The sequence below is a fragment of the Scophthalmus maximus genome, chromosome 11 (genome assembly GCF_022379125.1).
Source record: "Scophthalmus maximus strain ysfricsl-2021 chromosome 11, ASM2237912v1, whole genome shotgun sequence".
Lineage (NCBI taxonomy): Eukaryota > Metazoa > Chordata > Actinopteri > Pleuronectiformes > Scophthalmidae > Scophthalmus > Scophthalmus maximus.
The window spans coordinates 17,265,609-17,285,690 of record NC_061525.1 but is presented as its reverse complement, the minus strand read 5'-3'; the positions used below and the strand labels follow the sequence as shown (position 1 = coordinate 17,285,690).

The 20,082-nt window shown below is 44.3% G+C and overlaps 1 protein-coding gene across 6 annotated transcripts in view; it reads left to right on the top strand.

Moving 5' to 3' along the window:
* The window catches only part of hip1 (huntingtin interacting protein 1), a 43,236-nt gene that overhangs the window by 10,904 nt on the left and 12,250 nt on the right, over window positions 1-20,082 (top strand). For all 6 annotated transcript variants that reach the window (XM_035622306.2, XM_035622304.2, XM_035622305.2 and 3 more), the window contains 16 exons: window positions 8,958-9,021; window positions 9,916-10,058; window positions 10,343-10,399; window positions 11,635-11,715; window positions 12,603-12,679; window positions 13,643-13,704; window positions 14,906-15,046; window positions 15,548-15,605; window positions 15,802-15,877; window positions 16,621-16,764; window positions 17,379-17,476; window positions 17,909-17,981; window positions 18,167-18,350; window positions 18,879-18,967; window positions 19,070-19,186; window positions 19,354-19,455. In XM_035622306.2, coding sequence (XP_035478199.1) covers window positions 8,958-9,021; window positions 9,916-10,058; window positions 10,343-10,399; window positions 11,635-11,715; window positions 12,603-12,679; window positions 13,643-13,704; window positions 14,906-15,046; window positions 15,548-15,605; window positions 15,802-15,877; window positions 16,621-16,764; window positions 17,379-17,476; window positions 17,909-17,981; window positions 18,167-18,350; window positions 18,879-18,967; window positions 19,070-19,186; window positions 19,354-19,455 — 1,566 coding nt within the window. The remainder of the gene's footprint in view (window positions 1-8,957; window positions 9,022-9,915; window positions 10,059-10,342; window positions 10,400-11,634; window positions 11,716-12,602; window positions 12,680-13,642; window positions 13,705-14,905; window positions 15,047-15,547; window positions 15,606-15,801; window positions 15,878-16,620; window positions 16,765-17,378; window positions 17,477-17,908; window positions 17,982-18,166; window positions 18,351-18,878; window positions 18,968-19,069; window positions 19,187-19,353; window positions 19,456-20,082) is intronic.

Sequence of the window (20,082 nt, the reverse complement as noted above, 5' to 3'; positions counted from 1 at the left end):
TTTCTCTCCGTTGACTGAAGGAGACAACTCTTTCAAACCAGCTGCAACCGAGACCCATCTTTTATCTATCGGAGGCACGGGCTTTTACAAATGGGGGTTTTGCAGATTTAGTTGGGGTCTATTTTGGATGTCCAGGACATGAACGTGACTGAGATGTTCTCCTCTGTCGGCCACTGCTTTCCAATATTTCACACGGCGGCTCAGTCTCCTGCTGCAGGCTGGTGGCGGGGAAAAGGAAAAGTTCAGCAGCTCAAATATGCCATGAATGTCAATTTCCACGTTGTGTTTGATGTCAGTGCGGCGGCAAACCAAAAGGCGCACAGTGTTTTTTCGATGTGTGATCAACGCTGTGTAACACGTATGAAAGAGACACAGTTGTGAATTTAAAGTCAAGAAAGGTGGTTTCTTATGATTTTTGAAGGGGAAAAAAAACACTGAACAATGTGTTTTATGCATTTAAAGGCTAAAGGTTTTATCCTCCTTTTGACTCAGAGGGCGTTGAATGGTGCTTTAGAGGCATCAACAGGCAGACAGAGTAGTGGAGCAGGTGCACACGAGCCAAAGCAACAAGACCGGCCTTTCACTTCCAACATGGATGGATGGCTGTACTTTTAGCCCTTGTATAGGTGTGGGGGAGGGTGGGTGACATGAAAGCACACACCCATAGCCCCCCCCCCACCAAAGATCCCTATGGCAAAGGATAGTCTGAGAAGTTTGGTGTAAAGATGCACCAGATGCACGCTGCAGATGGTGAAACAGAGAAATCACTCTATTGTCTGTCAGACGGATGCCAGCTGCCCACGTGAAGTCAGTCGGGGCATGTACGTGAAGACATGGCGTAGGTGTAGTAGTGATGGAAATGGATGGATTTGCCTTCAACATATTATTTCAGACTTACCTCTCGTCGCGTTACGGGGGGGAACTGTTCAGTTTTGTAGCTCGTGACGCACAACTCCTCAAAGGCCGTTCTCCGCGGTCGAGTGCCTCCTCTTTCTGCCAGCCCTGTTTTGGCTCTTTGGCACGTAGTGTGAGGCACGGTGGTATGAAAACAAAGTCCGCATAGATCCAAGACTCCCAGCAAGGAGACCCAACGTTCCCACACACTGCATTAAGTTTGGTGACGCACAGTGGAAACCAATGAACCCAAGATGACAGAGGATCTTGATTGTGTGGAATTTCATTGTGACATTGTGCATTTGATATGCTTTAATGATGTTCGTATTTTTACTGTTAGCAGAAAATCATTTTTCTGATACTGATATTTTAACTGCATTTGCCTTGTGTGTCTATTTCTACCAATAGACTATATTGGGGCCAAGGAATAGTTTACCTGTGAGACTGTAGGTGTAAGTGCAAGTCTCTACGGCTTTACGGCCTGAATAAAAAAATTCAGCTTTTGTTAATATCAGAAAATGGGAAATGTTTCATCAGCAGAAAAGTTTTGGATGCGAGAGTTTGTAACTGTTTGTCAAAACTAAGCAGCAACATTTCTAATGGTTAACTTCTCCGTTTTTAATTATTACTTTTTTTAAGTAAAAATGCTAAACAATGTTTCCAGTTTGTTAAATTAATATTTGCTGGTTTTTGTTATATGACAGTGAATCGAATATATTTTTTTAAGTTTTGGATTGTACGTTGAACAAAACAAATGGTTTTAAGAGGTCACCATGGGCTGGTTTTAGATAGAAAAAGAAACTGAAAATAAACATTAGTTGCTGCTTTGGCTAAAGTAAGTCATCATATACTTTTATATTCTGCTCTCTTACTTGTATTTTTTGGTATGGTTCGAATGAAGAACCAAGTTTGTTTCTCAGCTTGTGTCTCTTAATGTCTTGAGTATTTTTTATTGAGATTATGTGATTGGTTTGGTTTGGTTTGTCTGTCTGTTTGTTTTTTAAGATGGATTACTCAAGAAGTTACGGACAGATTTGCATGAAATATTTAATCAAAGATAGGTCTCAGAACTGTGCAAAACATGACATTTTGAGTCCTAACTTCACAAGTGCTGCACAACATTTTCAGAATTTGTAGGTCAGTTTTGGGTGAAACAGCAGACAGGCAGCGGCTTGCTCTGCCTTTGCTCTGGTTGCCTCTGTGGTGTTTAGTAGTGAACAGTCCGTTTGGAGCTGTTTTAACAGTTGTGGGTTGGATTAATTGGTGTCAAATCACTACATAATCCATCATCATCATGTCCTGCAGGAAAACACACCCACCCACCCACACACACACACACACAGCCACACAGACAGACAAGTTGTGTGATGTTCAGTGTTTGGGAGTAATGAGCAAGTGGGCTTGAAGAGCGTTGCCGAGGTTTTCATGACGTGTCTCCATGACATCACCGGTCGTACGGGAAGCTGAGGTTACAAGCTGATGCTCCTTCGCATATGAGGCTGCAGAAAGCCAACTTATCAGGAGAGGCTCATAGACCTGCCATGGGGGTGTAGGCCTGAGCGTGTGAGTATGCTGGAGCCCGGCCATTAGTATAAAAGTTTGTGTGTGTTTGTGTGTGAGGGACTTTGACCAGCTGTCGCCCTCTGCCTCTGCCTACAGGAGCAGAAGCCCAGTGCTTTGGAATCACACACTCCTATGCCTTTTAATGGACTCTTAAGAGACAGCAGCGTCCTCCCACTGGGCTCATCCGTATCGCCGAATGCTCTTGTCATTGACGGGATAGAAGATGCTCGGTGCTTTCTGTGGAAAACAAGCTCCTCGGTTACCGACTGAGAGGCTTGAATGACACTGACGAATCATTCTCAGCCCATCAGTTTTCAGGCTGTTCTGATGACGATTAGGGCCGAGGCGACGGTTTGACCATCGCTTGTGAGCAGAATTCTCTATTGCAAATGCAGATTCTGTTCACTGCTGTGTTGACAATGGTTCAGATCAATACGGAGACTGCCTCAGTTCCCTCCAGTGAATCCCCATTACAAGTTTGTTATTTTCCTTCCCGCGGCTCGGCCTTTCCCCGTTTGTGTTGCGCATTGAATTACACAGGAAAAATAGCCGTTGTATAAAAGACCATCTTTTCCACCACCTTCCTCTCGGGCCCGGCTCGTTCTCAGGAGGTGTGGAGTGACTGTTCTGTGAGAGCGGATGTTTCGTGTCAGATGCAACGCGTAAAAAGGCCTCAGTTCAGAGGGGTGACCTTTTGATTTGGGTGGAGTTACTTTTGTAAAAATGTTACACAAACTCGGAAACGCTAAATGGTTCAGAAATGCTTTTCCATTAATTGTCTGATTTTTGTTTTTCTCAAAGCATTTGCAGAAAGTCCCATTTCATGCAGTTGTAACGTGAGGGAAGGCGTGTGTTTGTGTGAAATGCACTGCGGTGTAGCTTTTGGTTTCAAAGGTTTATTTTTGGCCGTGCATACTCGTATGCTTGAGTTGTATTATTTTCATTAAACGTATTTTTAGTTCTCAGGAATGGTGGTGTCACAACAATTTGCCCACTAGGCCAGTTGCTAACACACTTCGCAGAGGTTTAATAACCTGGGTTTCACCACAACTTTCACCAAGCCGTCATTGGCTGTCGTGCGTCGGCACCATTGACGCAGCAGCCGACGCACTCACTGCCGGGCACAGCTCGGTTCACACTACAGGGATTTGGGCACGTCCACGTGTTATTTATTTAGATTTAGCCTGCTAGTTCAGGTAAATGTAGGTTGTCAGACCTGAATGACTGTTCTACTGGGTCAGGACACTTTCCAGAGTTTGACGTTCACATATGAAAGACCCAGCAGGTTGTTCGGGTCAGACCCGTTCACACCAACAGGAACATTTCCGGAACATTCAGGCGACGGAGGGGCTAAGCGCCCGTTTTCCGGCTGTATTATCACATGGGCTCACACTGACATTTTGCAACAGGCAGGAAATGACCAGCGCAGGGTGTGCCAAGGGAGGAATCCTGACTGAGCGTCTGTAACACCAACACTACCTCCACCCCCAGTGCGTCAGCCACAATGACCAAGCCTCCGCCGCTGCACCTCAGCATTTACAGTGCTGCTGCATTCACAAACAGGCATGTTTCCTGTTTCCATTCCTCCCTCCATCCTCCGGCTGTTTACCTTCCCCTCTGACAAGCTCTGGAGCTGGACATGTCTCAGCAGCGGCGGTGTTGCCACGCGCCTCCGTTATCTGGCATCTGAAACGCAACCAAAAATCTAGATGGGGAAACTGTGAAAAATGTTTTTCTGATATTGGAATTATTTATCGACAGATGGGAGTCAGATTGGACTGTGTAGTACAATTGACAGTTAATTCCACAGTCCTAAGGCGCCAGAAGTACAGAAACATCAAATGATGATTAGTTGGCGAACTGGAGACACATGCCAGCCTCTCTACATCCCGTTACTGGAACCTGGAACTTTTTGCCATATTTCTGTGTGTGCTGTGATGTTTGTTGCACTTGGGGAAAAGAGTTCATGTGTCCAACGTTCTGTTAATGGTTGTGAACACGTCTGACCCGTCACAGTCTCCTGCTGTGTTCTTCTTTTGTGATCGGCAAACTCCGGAAATGTCTGGAAACAGCCTATTATTAGCACTTGATTTTCTCAATAAATTTTACTTATTTATTAATCTCACTTATTTGATGAAAATTCAGCCATTTTTAAGTGATCTCTCTCTCTACACACACACACACACACACACACACACACACACACACACACACACACACAAGGACTGCGAAAGATCCCTGTCTTCGCTGCATCTTGCCTTATATTGTAAAGATGGTAAACACCATTGGCAAAGGTCTGTGTGTGTGTGTCTGTGTGTGTGTCTGTGTGCGTGTGTGTGTGACGTCACTGCATTTCAGCCAATCAGAAACGGCTAAATACACAGAGATTCCTAGAACTATAGTATGATGTGTTAATCGTTTCAGCCCTATATTCCAAATAGATGTGAGACCAAATACTTTCTTTCTTTCAGTCTTTGTTCTTTCTCGAGAAAAAGATTGAGACAAACAAAGATGATGTGATAAATGTGCGAGGCGGCTCAGTCTGTCATGTGCCTCGCTCTTTCTAGGCCTAAATGACTGAGAAACTAAGATTAATCACTTCACTCCCACACTCAATCATCAGGGTCACACAAGGATACCTCCTCTTCAACCAGGAGAATTCAAATCCAGTGAGAACAAGTGTTTCTGAATCCACTCTCGCCACCTTTCATTTGGCTCTAGTCATTTTTTTTTTCGAATGATACTTAGCTGCGCATTTGAGACAAAAACATCCAAGAGGGCTGTCTTTTCTGAAGGGTCCATGACGCGATGACGTGCATTCCTTTTGGATCCGCATGCGATTTTAAATAGCCGAGGGAGGCGTGCATTTGTCATTTTTTTAAAAATCGGTCAGAGGAGTCACTGAAGTAGTTTTCAGATGTGAACTCTTGATAAAAGTGCAGAAAAATTGCAACCGAGTGTTTTCTGACGTTTGCCCTATCACATATGAGGAACGCAGCGGGAGATTGTCGGAGTCGGACAGGAGCATTCTGTGGCGTCTGGGCAGAGCATGCGGGGGGCAGGAGACAAGGATAATTCTGCTGTAGAAAGCAGTGTCTTTGTTTACAGTCATCAACACTCGCCTTTTCTGTGAGTTTTCTGGATGTTTTTCCGGCTGTATTCAATTCAATCGAATTTGTGTATTCGCGCCAAATCCCAACAAACATTATCTCAAGGCACTTTACATAGGTAGGGGTCGAGACCTCACAATATTACAGAGAAGAACCCAACAGTTCCCACAATGAGCCGACACTTGGCGACCGCGGAGAAAAAAATAACTCCGGGACTTTTGCTGAAGGGCTGGCAGGAAAACATCCAGCGACATTTGCGGACATTTGCAATCTGTCATACGGCCCCTTCCGAAAACATTTCAGGAAAATGTCCGGACTTCAGTCTGGTAAAAGCAGCTTTGAGAAGCGAGGCAGAGGATGGAGAAGTGAGTCAATGAGCGAAGGCTGTTTCACTTAGCAGGCAGAAGATGCTTCCTCTCTCCCCGGGCTCGGCGCTGGCCCTTCAGTGGACACAGCCGGGCTGCGATCAGCATATCAATGCCCTGCTTTCTACAGGACGGCCGATTGGGGCTTGCCAGGCCGAACTTAACATGCTTTCAACGCTGTATCAATAACGCTTTGTGTGCGAAAAGCAAATCAGTGGGGGGGCGGGGAATAGATGTTTCTGTAGATACCAACGTGCAAACAGGAGCATTGATTGAATCCGTGTTCATGATTGCAAAGTATAATGTTTAACATTAAAGAAGAGTGAAAGGAAAACACGAAGGAGGGAAGTGCACAGGACACGGTGACACAGGTTTCTGTCAACACATTGACCCCGAGGAAGAGTTCCTCTGCTCTAATCTTTGATTTTCAATCTTTATAATCTCTCGATTGTCACCTGTGATTTGATTTTTCTCTCTCATTTCACTTGGGTCAGCTGGTGTGCGTGGTGGCCACACCACAAGAAGCTAATTTGCCATTGATGCCTGCAAGCCACCCCGGTTAATGCCAGTCCTCGGCAGCTGGCACTCTTATTCAACACAAAGTACAAAGTCTCACTGTGGGCTAATTGGGTCATCCTCATGTGGGAACCAGTTGCACCGGGAGTTTCTCAACCAAATCTCCGCGCGTGCGTGTGTGTCGGTGCGCGAGTGACTCAGAGAAAAAAGGGGGAATCAAAGAGAGTTGATTTCACGCAAGATGATGAAATTGATATTTCTTCTAAATGGGGCATTATCGCCCAAAACCAGCTGATATCACCAATGAAAACATTTCAGTTAAAGCCTGTTGTTGTTGTTGTTGTTGTTTTTTTACTGCAGTGACCTTTGTACCGATGACAACACGAGATAATGTTGCACTTTGTTGTTTTGACACATTAACAACCATTACACACAAGTCACTCCCCTCTTTGCTGAGGCAAGGCAGATTTGGCCAAACTGTCAACGAAATGCTCACTGATTTTGATTTTTGGAAATACAACTTCAGTGCTGGGAGGAAAAAGATATTATTTTTCTAGTTTTAAAACCGCATCCCCGAGCTGTAGGTGGAAAAAAAGCCAGCGTCTTAACGACCCGCAGTGGGGTCTCCTTGTCTCCAGCAGGATTACATATCTGAACACAGATGGGTGGACAATGTGGAATTTAGACTGGGGAGATGTTGAAACAGCAGCCAGCGCTACATTCCTCCTCCTCCTCGTTTCCTTGAGTGAACATCTGAATCTGAATTTCACTCGTAATTCAGATTTTTGTACGATTTTTGTTTGAGCTGGTGACGAAACGTCAAGGGAATCACACAGTGCGGCTGTGTGAAGGTCTGTTTTCCACAGTGGTTCAGAGAAGACAAGGAATATTCCCTGGAATGAGTTTTCATACATTTTAGATCCAAAGTCGTCTGTGACGCCCAGTAACATATTTGTTTGTTTGCTCTAAAGACACTGCAGATGTTGTTTTTACCAATCATTGTAGCAGCCTGCGTTAGGTTTGCCTCCACACTCCTCCTCCTCCTCCTCCTCCTCCACCAATGATTCCTCATGGTGAACTTCCAGTCCTGACAGATCACATACTGGAAGAGGCGGAGCCGACTCCGGACATCTGTGGGAAGTGAGATTATGAAACAGGCCTCCCGTCCTCTGTTGACCCCAGCAACCGCACTCCCAGTTCATGATCCCACAAGTGACAACATTCATGTTTTGTCTTGTCTTTTTTTAATATATCTTTTCCATTTCAGGCCCAGGTTTTTCTTGTTGAGGATGTGAGAATCAATATAATCTTGGTTTGATCCCAACATTTTGCCAGAACATTTTGTGCATGCATTCATGGTTCCCAGAGGGTAAACCCTACTGACTGGTGACTTTTCCCAATCAGACATTGAGAGTTTTGATTTTTAGTAAAAATGTCTTGGCAGCTTTTGCGTGGATTGAAATAGTTTGATTTGCGTGTCAAGTTTGAAAGATGCTCGTTTGCCCAGGTCCATGAAAACAACAAGAAAAGATGGAGGGAGAAAATGGAAGATGGTAGATAGATCCAGGGAGCTGTGTTATTGTGTTTGCTTGCTTTTCACTTGGTCTTGTCTTCACTCCTTCCACTGGTGTCTTGAATAACTTTAGGACTGAGGAGAGAACGGTGTGTTTAATGACTAACATCTGCGTAGCTGCTGCTACCTTGCTGGGTTGGTACGGTTGCATGCGATAACTTTCCCGCCCACATAGTTTTTGTTTTGAGGACTGACAACGTTGTACTCTCCTGAGTTAGTTTGGCCAATTGAATCATAATCTCTCCTATAGTGCGTCTTGGTTGCATTCGTACCTGTACCTTAATGTTGTCAAGCTCTGTCCCAACTGCAATCTGATCATCGGAAACACATTTTAATGCAGGTGTAAATGGGTTATTTATGACTACGGTCTGTTTTTGTTTTTTTGTTTTTTTACCAATGATTGATTTTCTTGTAAATGTGAATGCAGGCTTCTGCCTTTGAAATGGCTCAGGTCTGTTTGTTTCAGTCATGTATTGTTGTCCTCGCCCCTGTATACTCCCATATTTCCTCCTCTGCTTCGCTCTAATTTGAAATGGGCAGTGTGTTCTGCAGGTGGGACACGTGGAGGTGAGAGATGTAATGGCACACGTGTCATTTGCTGAGACAGATGTTTGCCTCTGAGGCGGCCGAGCTCCTAAAAAGCAAGGAACAGCTCAGGCCTCTTGGCTGCAGCCTTGAATATCAACTCCGCAGAAAAATGGGTCAATTAACTTTTTTTACTAAAAGCGTTGCTGCTCCCCGTTCCCTGGGTGGTTCTAAAAAGGAAAAGTGTGTGGCCGGGTGACAAGTTTTAAAACGGAACACTTGACAATTGAAGGTTTTTTCTTTTTCTTTCTTTCGGTAAGGGAACAAAAAACCTAGGGGCTGATTTGTGTTCTCCATTCTTCTCATTTGTTCATTTGTTCTCCCCTTCCCTTCCTTTCCTCCTCTTCGCAGGCTGTCAGCATCAATAAGGCCATCAACACACAGGAGGTCGCTGTCAAAGAGAAGCATGCCAGGAATATCCTCATATTGTGTGTGTGTGTGTGTGTGTGTGTGTGTGTGTGTGTGTGTGTGTGTGTGTGTGTGTGTGTGTGTGTGTGTGTGTGTGTGTGTGTGTGTGTGTGTGTGTGTGTGTGTGTGTGTGTGTGTGTGTGTGTGTGTGTGTGTGTGTGTGTGTGTGTGTGTGTGCGCGCATATTCCTCTGTGGCTGCAGGGTTGTCAGTGCAAGATCAGAACAACAAACTTGGTGTAACCACATCATCTTCACGTTTCCCTGATTTATCCACGTGTGGAAGTGAAACAGACCGTCTCTGTTTCATCAAAATCACTAAAGCTGCTTTCAGACCCGTGAACCCTGGAAATGTCTGGAAAATTGGGTCCCGACTTTTTCTGGAAAAGGTCCAGCAAATGTCCAGAGCAACATTTGCCGACATTAGTGATTTCACATCCAGCCCCTCAGAAACATGTCACGAAATGTCGGGACTTGAGTGCACGTCTGAAAGCAGCTTAAGAGAGCACTAAACGTTAATACAGTGGAAGATCATTTATTGATATTTTGCAAACTAAAAAAAACATTACATTTTAACTTAACATCTGCGGCACAGTCTTTAGTTTCAATAACCAAAAGCATTGACCTTTTGCACAACAGGAACAGTTTTTGGCAACGTGGGGACGTGAAACTCTTGTAACAAAGCTTATGAAACTCACATTGAAGGATGAAGATTGTTTTATTTAGTTATTTTTATGATTATTCTTTAGTGTATCAGAGTCACATCCCGGTGAAAAGGGGAGAAAGAATGGCGTAAGAGTAGAAGTCCAGACAGAGAGCTTGAAAAATGAACCACAAATAGTGAATCAGCAGAATAACGTCCCGATGCACTTTAACCCTGTGATCCTTGACCGCCCCCCTCACCCTGCATCCTGGGGACCCATCATGAGAAAGGCGCCCACACTTTCTGGGCGGCGGTCAACCGGCTTCCTCTCTCCAGCAATGCGGTGCTCTGCTGGAAGTTCTGCCACGTCTTCCACAAGCTGCTGCGAGACGGACATCCAAACGTACGTGGCGACGACACAACTGCAACAAAAAAACGTCCTCCTCTCACACATCGGGGAAAAAACACAATCTGATCTCTTACCTGTTCCACTGTAGCTCTGTTGATGAAATGTTATGTGTCCTACACTGTCATCCACACGACACCGCCACACACACTCACAAACACACACACACACACACAAACAATATACATGTAGTCACATATCCTTCATCAGACCTTTTTTTGAAATGTCTAATTCTCTGCTCGGTGTCCCGCTGCTCTCTGTCTCTGCTGTCGTCCCTCCAGGTGATAAAGGACTCCATGAGGAACAAGGCAGATTTAACTGATATGAGCAGGATGTGGGTAAGGACACAGAGGTTATTATATTAATCTGGTGACGTCACGACATGCGGTGGTAGGAGTCTAAGGAATACGGCCTCATAACGTCTCTACGGGTGAAACATTTAATCAAGTGTGGTGTTTTAATATCCCCTTGTCCTGTTCAGTGATATTAATCCTATCCCAAGCAACTGTGTTTTTAATTTCTTTCCTTTTTTCAACTGTCTTCCACAGTGATAATCAAAGCTAAAATCACCTTCTGTTCTTCAGTGTTTGTTCTCCTGTAATTTAAATCCAGTCCATGAGAGACGCATTTAAGTTTTTTAAACATCTGATATATATTTTTTTAAATAAACTAAGCCACTTTTATTGTTATGCCTCTATGAATAGAGGAGAATTACTCCAAATTGAGAGATCACTCATTCACATCAGTTAGCTCATACAATATATAGAAATAAGGAGAATTTAAGCCTGTATTTTGTGGAGGCCTGAGCCATAAGTTGGAAAATGTCTGGACCTCAGTGAATGTCTGAATGCCTCATGTTGGGGCAAACTCGTGTCGGCTTGGGTAAATTCATGCTCTCACCTATTTAGGTTTTTCAAGGTGCCACAAATGAGAATTTAACATTATTAGAGAAATTCTGTCCCTATAGGTTAAAAGTTGTGTTAGTGTTAATGTGTGCATTGATCTAAGTCAGCACAAGTCTCTTCACAGTAATGATGCTCAGGTTTATTGTGTAAACTTGTACAGACTGCACTCTATTGAAATCTGAACAAATCACTCCAAGGTTGTGTTTTAAGCAGCAGCGACTCAAACGGAGGCCCCCATAGATTTTTTGTTTTGTTATCACTCATTTTTTTGCTGATGTCCAGAGGAAACAGGAAGTTTGGTCCCTGTGATCGAGGTTGTGGCCTCTCTTTCCTGTTGTGTCATCGCCGCTCGCGCTCCCAGGCTGGAGGAAAAAGGAAGTGAGAAGTAGTTGGGGATATTCAACTTTGTTCACCATTTTTTTTTTTTTTTACGCCGACCAAAAACGAACTGTCCCTGCCGCCACCTGAACGAGTGTTTTTCAGTAGAGACTCTTTTGTATGTTGCGTTCGGACAAAGTGCCGAAGCAAATTTTCCTCAAAATAGCAAATGACTTCCCTCCCCTTTGTTCTTTAACCAGCAAAGCTGTGAGTCTTCCGAGAGGAGGACAGGGAAGTTTCTACCTTTGATCATGTCTCTCCTCCTTTCTCTTAATGTCTCTCCCCCGCAGGGTCACCTGAGTGAAGGCTATGGGAAGCTGTGCAGCATCTACCTCAAACTGCTCATCACCAAAATGGAGTTTCACATCAAAGTGAGTCGGCCTGGCCTATAAAACCCAGCGCCAGTCTCCCTGATCACTCATTACCTTTGTCTCAGACTCTCCTTTTAGTGCCAGCGTATCTCTGCGGGGGGGCGGGCTCATAGGAAATTCTGGCTTTTACACTAATGGCCTCTCAAGAATCTGTAATGTGGCCTTTTTTTATGAGACAGCTGAGTGGGGCAGTGCAGGGACCCACAGGCGGCGTTGATGCTATCACAGGAAGATGTGGTTAGTTGAAAGGCCGGAAGTTAATTCTTACCCAAGGGTGAGGGGCAGTTTTGCAAGAGGGAGCTGGAGAATCGAATGTGTAATGTGCCGCTCTGGCTTAAAAACCCTTTCATCTGCTTTAATTTCACATTTCATTTGCCATTATTTGCTAAATTTGTTGTGATATATACATTTACATCACCGTGAGGTTGATCTAAAAGCACTGTGCGTTATCTAAAGTAACTCCGGGGGGCAGAAACAATTCAAACCCTTTGTTCTCATCGCACGCTTGATAAAGGTCAGTTAATCAACAATGAGCAAGTTTCATACTAACTGACCAGAACAGTCGGAACATTAACCTGCGGGATTCAAAGAGTTTCATCTCAAAAACTGCTGCCAGCGATGGAAGAAGCTTTCAGGTCCTTCTCTTTAGAGCCGCTCGAATCAATATTTTTATTGTCAACAAGGGATCACAACGCAGATAATTATCACCCGACTCTGTGGCCCCCTCAGATTAGCGGAGCTGCACAGCTCATCGTTTTGGACTGTGGGGTTCGCAGCTTCACCGTTTTGTAGCAATCCCCTGTGCGCCACCTGCTCGGGAAACTAGCTCGGCAGCCGAACTGTGTGATTTGAGTTTAAAGCCTCCTCCTGTTTCTCCTCTCCGTCAGAACCCTCGTTTCCCTGGCAACCTGCAGATGTCAAACAGACAGCTCGACGAGGCGGGAGAGAACGACGTGAACAACTTGTGAGTGTTTCTGGCGTGCTGTCGCTGCTGCTGTTGTTGTTATTGTTGAGCAGGACCGCTGTGCTGGTCCTCCATGTTAATGAGCTTCAGTGTTATTTCTCAACTGAAATGTGAAATGAAATGAAACGGCATGAATACTTTAATCACGACGCACCGGAGCTGCCGCTCATACACGTAAGCCAAATGAAGCTGCTCTTTGGGATCTCTCGGATAAGCCCTAAAGGTTTTTGTTCAGCAACAAGATCTGGTAAAAAGTTATTTAGATCTTCAGAGCCCCGAAGAAGAACATATATTCAGATTTTTACGAGATAAAGGCAAAAAATGAGAAAAGGGTTAGGGTTTGGTTTAGTTTGGTTTAATAGAAATATGACTTTTTTTCCTTCCACTTTAATCAATTTCCGAATCCTCAGATTTATTCGGTGCGATTTGTACTAGGTATAATTGACTTGAGCACACGTGCACTGATGTCCGGACATCTTCCCTTAACTTTTCCTGATGGCAGTACGTAAGAACGCAAATGTCCCCAAATGTTGCCCCGGCCTTTTTCTGCAACTTTTCCTGCCAGACCCCTTGGATAACTTCCGGACAGAGAGCCCCTGTGAGAATACTTCAGTAAAATCCCCGGGTGTTTCACGGCGAGCGTGACGGCGCTCTCTCCAGGTGCCACTCCTCACCTGAATGCTCCGGAAATTTTCTTGCATCTGACCTGGATATTTTTTCTGGAGTTCGTGTGTGAAATCAAATTTACAGATTTGAACACGACTCAGACGGTTAGAAAAGCAGGAAGGCAACTCTCTGTTGTCATGAAGAGAATTCACTAGAAAGATTTGATTTTCCCCAAAAAGTTGATTTTGGAAGAGTTTAGTTTAGTTTCCTTGATTTCACAAACAGGAAAAAGGGAATAAACTCATTTGGAAGTGGTTAACTCTAAACTCTCTCTCTCCGTCTCTCTCCTCCCCCCAGCTTCCAGTTGACCGTAGAAATGTTTGACTACCTGGAGTGTGAGCTCAACCTCTTCCTCGGTGGTAAGTTTTTCCAGTCTGCGGCGGATCAGTGACGATGTACATACACGCGCGCGCGCACACAAGTTCAAACTTAGACCGACAGGAAGACGGCGTCTGACTGATAGATGTACTGTGCAGAAACATACAGACGTGATCCAATGTTATCTGTCTGCTACGAGGCAAGTTCGTGGTTGCATACTGTACTCTGTCCCTGTTGTTGTCTGGGTGAGTCATCCTGGGTTAATGTTTTTAAAGTGCCCGACCAGGGCTCAAAATAGACGGCCGGGATGTGACCAGGATTTTAGAAGAAATGCTGTAAAGCTGCACGCCCCCATTCATGAATGAAGGGGAGGAAATTGCATTCTGGATTCTATATATCACGCCCTTTATGCGTCCTACGTGACAATAACGTCTCTTCCTCCTCTTTTTTCTTTCAAGAAAAATGGAGATATCTGGCAAAACCGTACCTCTGCATTAGTTTTCCGAGTTTGGTGCTTTCTAGGACTGAATTTGTACTTTTATATAAAAAACATTTTTTTTAAAACCGCTTCACTTCAGTCTGTTAAATTCAACCCAAATCTTAAGGCTCTTGTCAGCTTCCTCCCCCGGTCTGGTGTATTTTAAAAGCATCACGTCATCTCAGGGTAAAGAGGCCAGGCCTGGGGGGGGGGGGGGTGTGTGTGTGTGTGTGTGTGTGTGTGTGTGTGTGTGTGTCCGTTCAAGCTGTGCAGGAAACCACGCCTCTGCAGTGCACAGAGGCTCTCGCGCTCTGGCTCTGGAGATGCTGTGAGCCGCTCAGCAGGGAAATGAAAGAGGGGTGTAACGATGGAGGCAGAGACGGAGTCACTAACAATCCTGTTAGTGTTTTCGGGTTGCCGCTCCTTTTCCGCTCCACTTTAAAACTTAAACCTGCTTTTCGTAAAACTAGAAGTGCCTGTGTGTGTGTGCGTGTGCGCGCAATAATTTGCATTAATAATCACCAATATGATCATAATAATAGTCATAAACTAACATTGTATAGCACCTTTCAAAGTCTCTGAAGTGCTTAACAAACTTGAAACTTTAAAAAGGAGTCACTGAATATGTGCGTGTGAGGTGTACGGTGGCTCATGCTGTGTTTTTACTGACGCCAGACGAGCTTGCATGAGTCTGTGTGCGTAGATATTGATTTTGTGAATAGATCTATTGATCTGCCGCGTGTGTGTGTGTCTCTCTCTCCTAGTATTCAGCTCCCTAGACATGTCTCGGTCGGTGTCTGTGACGGCAGCGGGTCAGTGTCGTCTGGCTCCCCTCATCCAAGTCATCCTGGACAGCAGCCACCTGTACGACTACACCGTAAAGCTGCTGTTCAAGCTGCACTCCTGTGAGTCACACACACTCGACTCTGCTGGTCAAAGTGCTCAATACAGGCTCGCTCAGTAAGAAAGATGGATTCCACAACTTTATTTATGAAGAATGAACAGCTAACTAATTAAAACAATTAAAATAAAACAAACAGCACAGGTCAAATTCATTTTTTGGAGAAATTAGTTTGAAGAAGACACTTGAAAGATGACACAGACTCTGACAGCCTGATTTCAGAGTCGTTTGTATTTTAATAAATCACAGGTGTGTGTGTGTGTGTGTGTGTGTGTGTGTGTGTGTGTGTGTGTGTGTGTGTGTGTGTGTGTGTGTGTGTGTGTGTGTGTGTGTGTGTGTGTGTGTGTGTGTGTGTGTGTGTGTGTGTGAACCGTTTCTCAGACAATATAAAGTAGTAGTTTCAGAGATCTGAATGCTTTCATTGTGACACATTATTTACAAATCACATTATGTATCTGAACAGTTTTCTTGGCCGAGCACTGACGTGTTTGTGTTTTGTGTGCAGGCCTTCCAGCAGACACTCTCCAGGGCCACAGAGATCGCTTCCAGGAACAGTTCAAAAAGTATGACTTTCACTGACAGGCGCACATACACAGTGGGTCACAGTACTGTACTCTCTGTGACCCAGAGGTCTGAGCTCTTAGTACCATGTTGAATGAATTTCCAATGTCAAATTGTATCTTGCTCCGTCTTCCCTCACTCTAATTCTCTTACCATTCCTCTTTTCCCTCCATCTCTCTCTCTCCCCCTCTGTTCCAGGTTAAAGAGTCTGTTCTATCGCTCCAGTAACTTGCAGTATTTCAAGAGGCTGATTCAGATCCCACAGTTGCCCGAGGTGAGGACTGCCCATCACTAATTCTCACATTTTGCACAGTTACCACACCCTAAGTCCGAGTCGACCCATGACGGTTGTGTCAGGTTTCTGTTTCACAATTTAATTCAATTCCCACTTATAAAAGTTCTGCCTCCTGATACTAGTTGTTTATAGACTCTAAACCAGTTCGTCATATGAGCTCAGATGTCCTTTACTCTCCGTCTCCATTCACATCTGACAACATCTTATTGTGTGTCTTTCTTTTTATTCCAACTCCTTAGCTTTTTACCAACGTGTTGTTAACTTAGCTGTTTTTCAGACATGAAATATGTGAAATAAGTTTGCCTTTCACACATGACCATCGCAGCAGGAGATTGCCAGAGTCAGACGCCTTCACACCAACAGGAAAACATGCGTCTTGGTAGAGCATGCAGGAGGCAGGCCATGAGGATAATTCACGCCCACTCGCTCTCTGTGAATTTTTCCAGATAGTTTCCTGCTCTTTTTTCACATGCGAAATTTTCACTCGATCAAAATGTCCCAAGCAACATTTGCAGACCCATGCATACTTACATACAGCCCTTCTGGAAAATGTCAGGAAAGTTTGCATGCACTGATCACATGATTTAAAAAAAAAGGAAATGTTTTACTTCTACTGTATGCTGCGAAAGTCTCATCGAATTCAATAGAAATTTAAAAAACATAAATCTATATACACATATATATATATATATACTGATGAAGCTTGTGCCTCATTCTTGCAGAACCCTCCTAACTTCCTGCGTGCGTCAGCTCTGTCGGAGCACATCAGCCCCGTGGTCGTGATCCCCGCCGAGTCGTCATCTCCAGAGTCAGAGCACATGGTGGAGACCGATGACCTGGTGGACACAGACATTCCCTCGCTGCCGGTAACTACACAATACAAGTGTCCCTGAATGGTACCGTCTTAAATGCAATCGCATCTGTTTTGTAACGATCTCAGCTTCCTTGTCTCAGAATGTGTGTCTCTGTGATCAGCAAATCCAAAATTGTAAATTTATTTGTATATTTTTTTTGGGGGGGGGGTTCAGGAGGGAATAGATTCAAAGAGGGAAACGTGGATGAGATGAAACAGGAAATAACCTGCTTCACTAGTAGATTTCCATATGAAACTACATGTCATTGTGTTTATTATATTTACTATAAAATAGCTTCCTGGTGAGGTAAACATGGGGGATAAACAAATATATTTGTCTTTTTGTGACATTAAATATAATGAGGTTATCCATTACTTTAACACCTGGATCATAGACTGTGCATGACCCTCTTTATAGCACTATGGTGGACGGTAGAAGTTAATGACCATGTTACCTAAAAAACTGAATAATTACAGAAAAACAATGAACTCAAAAAATAGTAACCCTGGTTAGTTACTAATTAAAGCCCAACCAAGGATGAAATGGTACCAGTGTAAGCTTGATCTACATATTTCATTTGATTTATCTATATTCTCCTGTAATATTCTGATTTTCAAACCCTCCAGGCTGCTGTGGAGACCAAGTTTGACGACTTGTTCGGCACCTCGGCTGCGATAGACCCGTTCAACTTCAACAGTCAGAACGGCATGCGCAAAGAGGACAAGTAAAGTTCACCACGAGATCATACTGAGATATATATTTTGATCTGTTTTAAATAAATGTGTTACATTTGCACCAAGACTTTTAAACACCTGATTCATTCTTCACTCTGTGCCCTGATAACAAAAACAAATGCAAGTCAATCCAGTTAATCTGAGACGGCTTGTTATGTGCCGGCTCTCAAAACATATTTCCCTCCTGCACTTAGAAAATATTATCTGTCTACTACCAGTTGAAATTTTAAGCACACGTGCGGATCTTTGAATTTGAATTCATTACATTAGTTGTAAATGCAAAGTTAGGAAAGAATTTGGGCCTGAATAAAACAGACATACGATCGTGAAGGATGACAGTCACCATTGATGATACAGTTTATTTATTCAGCTGTCTATTGATTTACGTGAGCAATGAGATATATTGTTTCTGTATCCATCAGAGACCGTCTGATTGAACAGTTGACGAGGGAGATCCAGGCCCTCAAAGAAGAGCTTGAGTCGTTCAGACTAGAGGTGAGGAATCGGAGAACCATGTTTCCTTTGTACTTGCTGCTGCATCTTTTAAATCACACATTGAACTTAAAAGACAAACAATCAGAACCAACACGCAACGTGAAGTCTGAATCATCTTCTCTCCATCTTCATCTCTGCCCCTCTTTTCTTTTTACCCTTCCTCCTGTCTCTCCGTCCGTCACCAGAGCGGTCGGTTGTGTCAGGTGCTGAGGGGGCGTGTCAGTGAGCTGGAGGCGGAGCTCGCCGAGCAGAGCCACCTGAGGCTGCAGGCTCTGGGGGAGAGTGAGTTCCTCAAGGCGGAGCTGGACGACCTGAGGAGGGTCAGGGAGGACACGGAAAAGGAGCAGCGGAGCCTGACCGAGATCGAGAGTAAAGAGTTTTAAACTTATGAATTGTTCTTCCCTTCGCTTTGTCGCCTTTTGTGTCAAAATCCAACCATTTTACTGTTAAATAAGCTCAAACAAATATCATCTGACAGAGGAGTGTGTTTCACAATAGAAGCTTCTAAAGAGAAGCAGCATTATTTGAATATTCCAGTACAAACCAGCACATTTAACATGCAGTGTTTTATGTTTGGCCCCTTAAGGCAGTTGCAAAAAATCTGTGGGTTACATTTGATTCTGGTCACTGTGTTGAGGACCAAGCAAAGAGGGTTGTCCAGTCCAGTATTTTCCTTTATCCTTTTTGTGAAGCACTTTGCTTAAAACTGTTTAAAATACACTTTTAATTTCTCAACCTGAGTCTGAGTGAAAGGAGAAGGAGAAAACAAATAGTTGTCACGCAAAACAAAACCAGTAACTCATTGATCCCCGGGTTTATTGTAGGAGTCGTCAACGCGCTGAGGTAATTTACCGTATCACTGTGTTCGTTTCTCTCTGCCTCCGCTTGTCCCACCAGAAAAAGCTCAGGCCAACGAGCAGCGCTACACCAAGCTGAAGGAGAAGTACACAGAGTTGGTTCAGAGTCACGCAGACCTGTTGAGGAAGGTAAGAAAGAGTGTTCCTTTCTGTCCTTACACCCGAATCTGGAGCCTCCAGGTTAGATGAAGTGCTCTCTCTCTCTCTCTCTCTCTTTTTATTTGCCTCAAGAATGCAGAGGTGACCCGTCAGGTGACGGTGGCCCAGGCAGCCCAGGATGAAGTGGAGGACGTGAGGCGAGAGATGCAAGAGAAGGTGAAAGCAGCCCATGAGGCTGCGGACAGACAGGTGAGGGTGACGTTAATGTTGCAATCACCGCAGGGTGCATTACATACAGAGAGGTTTGATGGTGAGGAAAAGATTGGACTTGGACTTTTTTGAACCACTGCAAATTTCTTGTTGACTGAGGTGACGCGAGCTGTGTGAGAAGTGAGATTATGACTTTTCTCGCTCAGGAGAGGGAACAGATGGAGCAGTTCCAGCAGCTCCAGAGAGAGCTGGTGTCCAGCCGGGCGGAGCTGGACTCCCTGAAGACCAGCGTGGCCTCGTCACAACAGGTCAGAGGCTCTTCTCTCGGTCTGCTATCCAGACCCCTGTGAAAAGTTACTAAACAAATTCATCAACAGTCCCAATGAACCGAGTCATCGGTTATTTGCTGTTCACTCTTTGGTCACCAGAATCAGCAGAACCCGGGATCCATTTTCAGGATAAATTTGAGTCTTCCATCTAACCCATTTTATGAATTAATATTATATGCAGGTAATATGATAATATCTGCATCAGACTTTTCAATTTGTTTGAAACCGTCCTGACTTTTCATGGTTACAACCGATCCCCGGTTCTTGACCTGTGATTTTTGTTTTTAAAGTTGACCACACCTGAACATCTGTCAGTGAGTGCATGCTCCAAAGTGAAATGTTCCACCGTAGTCAAATAACATTTCCATCTTCTGCCTCGCTCGCTCTTTAAGAACAATCACAAAGCTGTTTTTGTGCTTGTTTTTCCTCTTCAAATGCCCCGTCTGTCATCCACACTGCCTCCATCTCAGTTTCCCCCCTTAGTCACCGACTCTTCTTTTGCAGAAACCATTTCAGAGTCTCCGACCACCCGTCCTTTTCTTCTTGATCCTCTCACGGCCTGTGTTTGTCATCTCTGCACAGCTGAGCCAAGTGCAACGGGCAAAT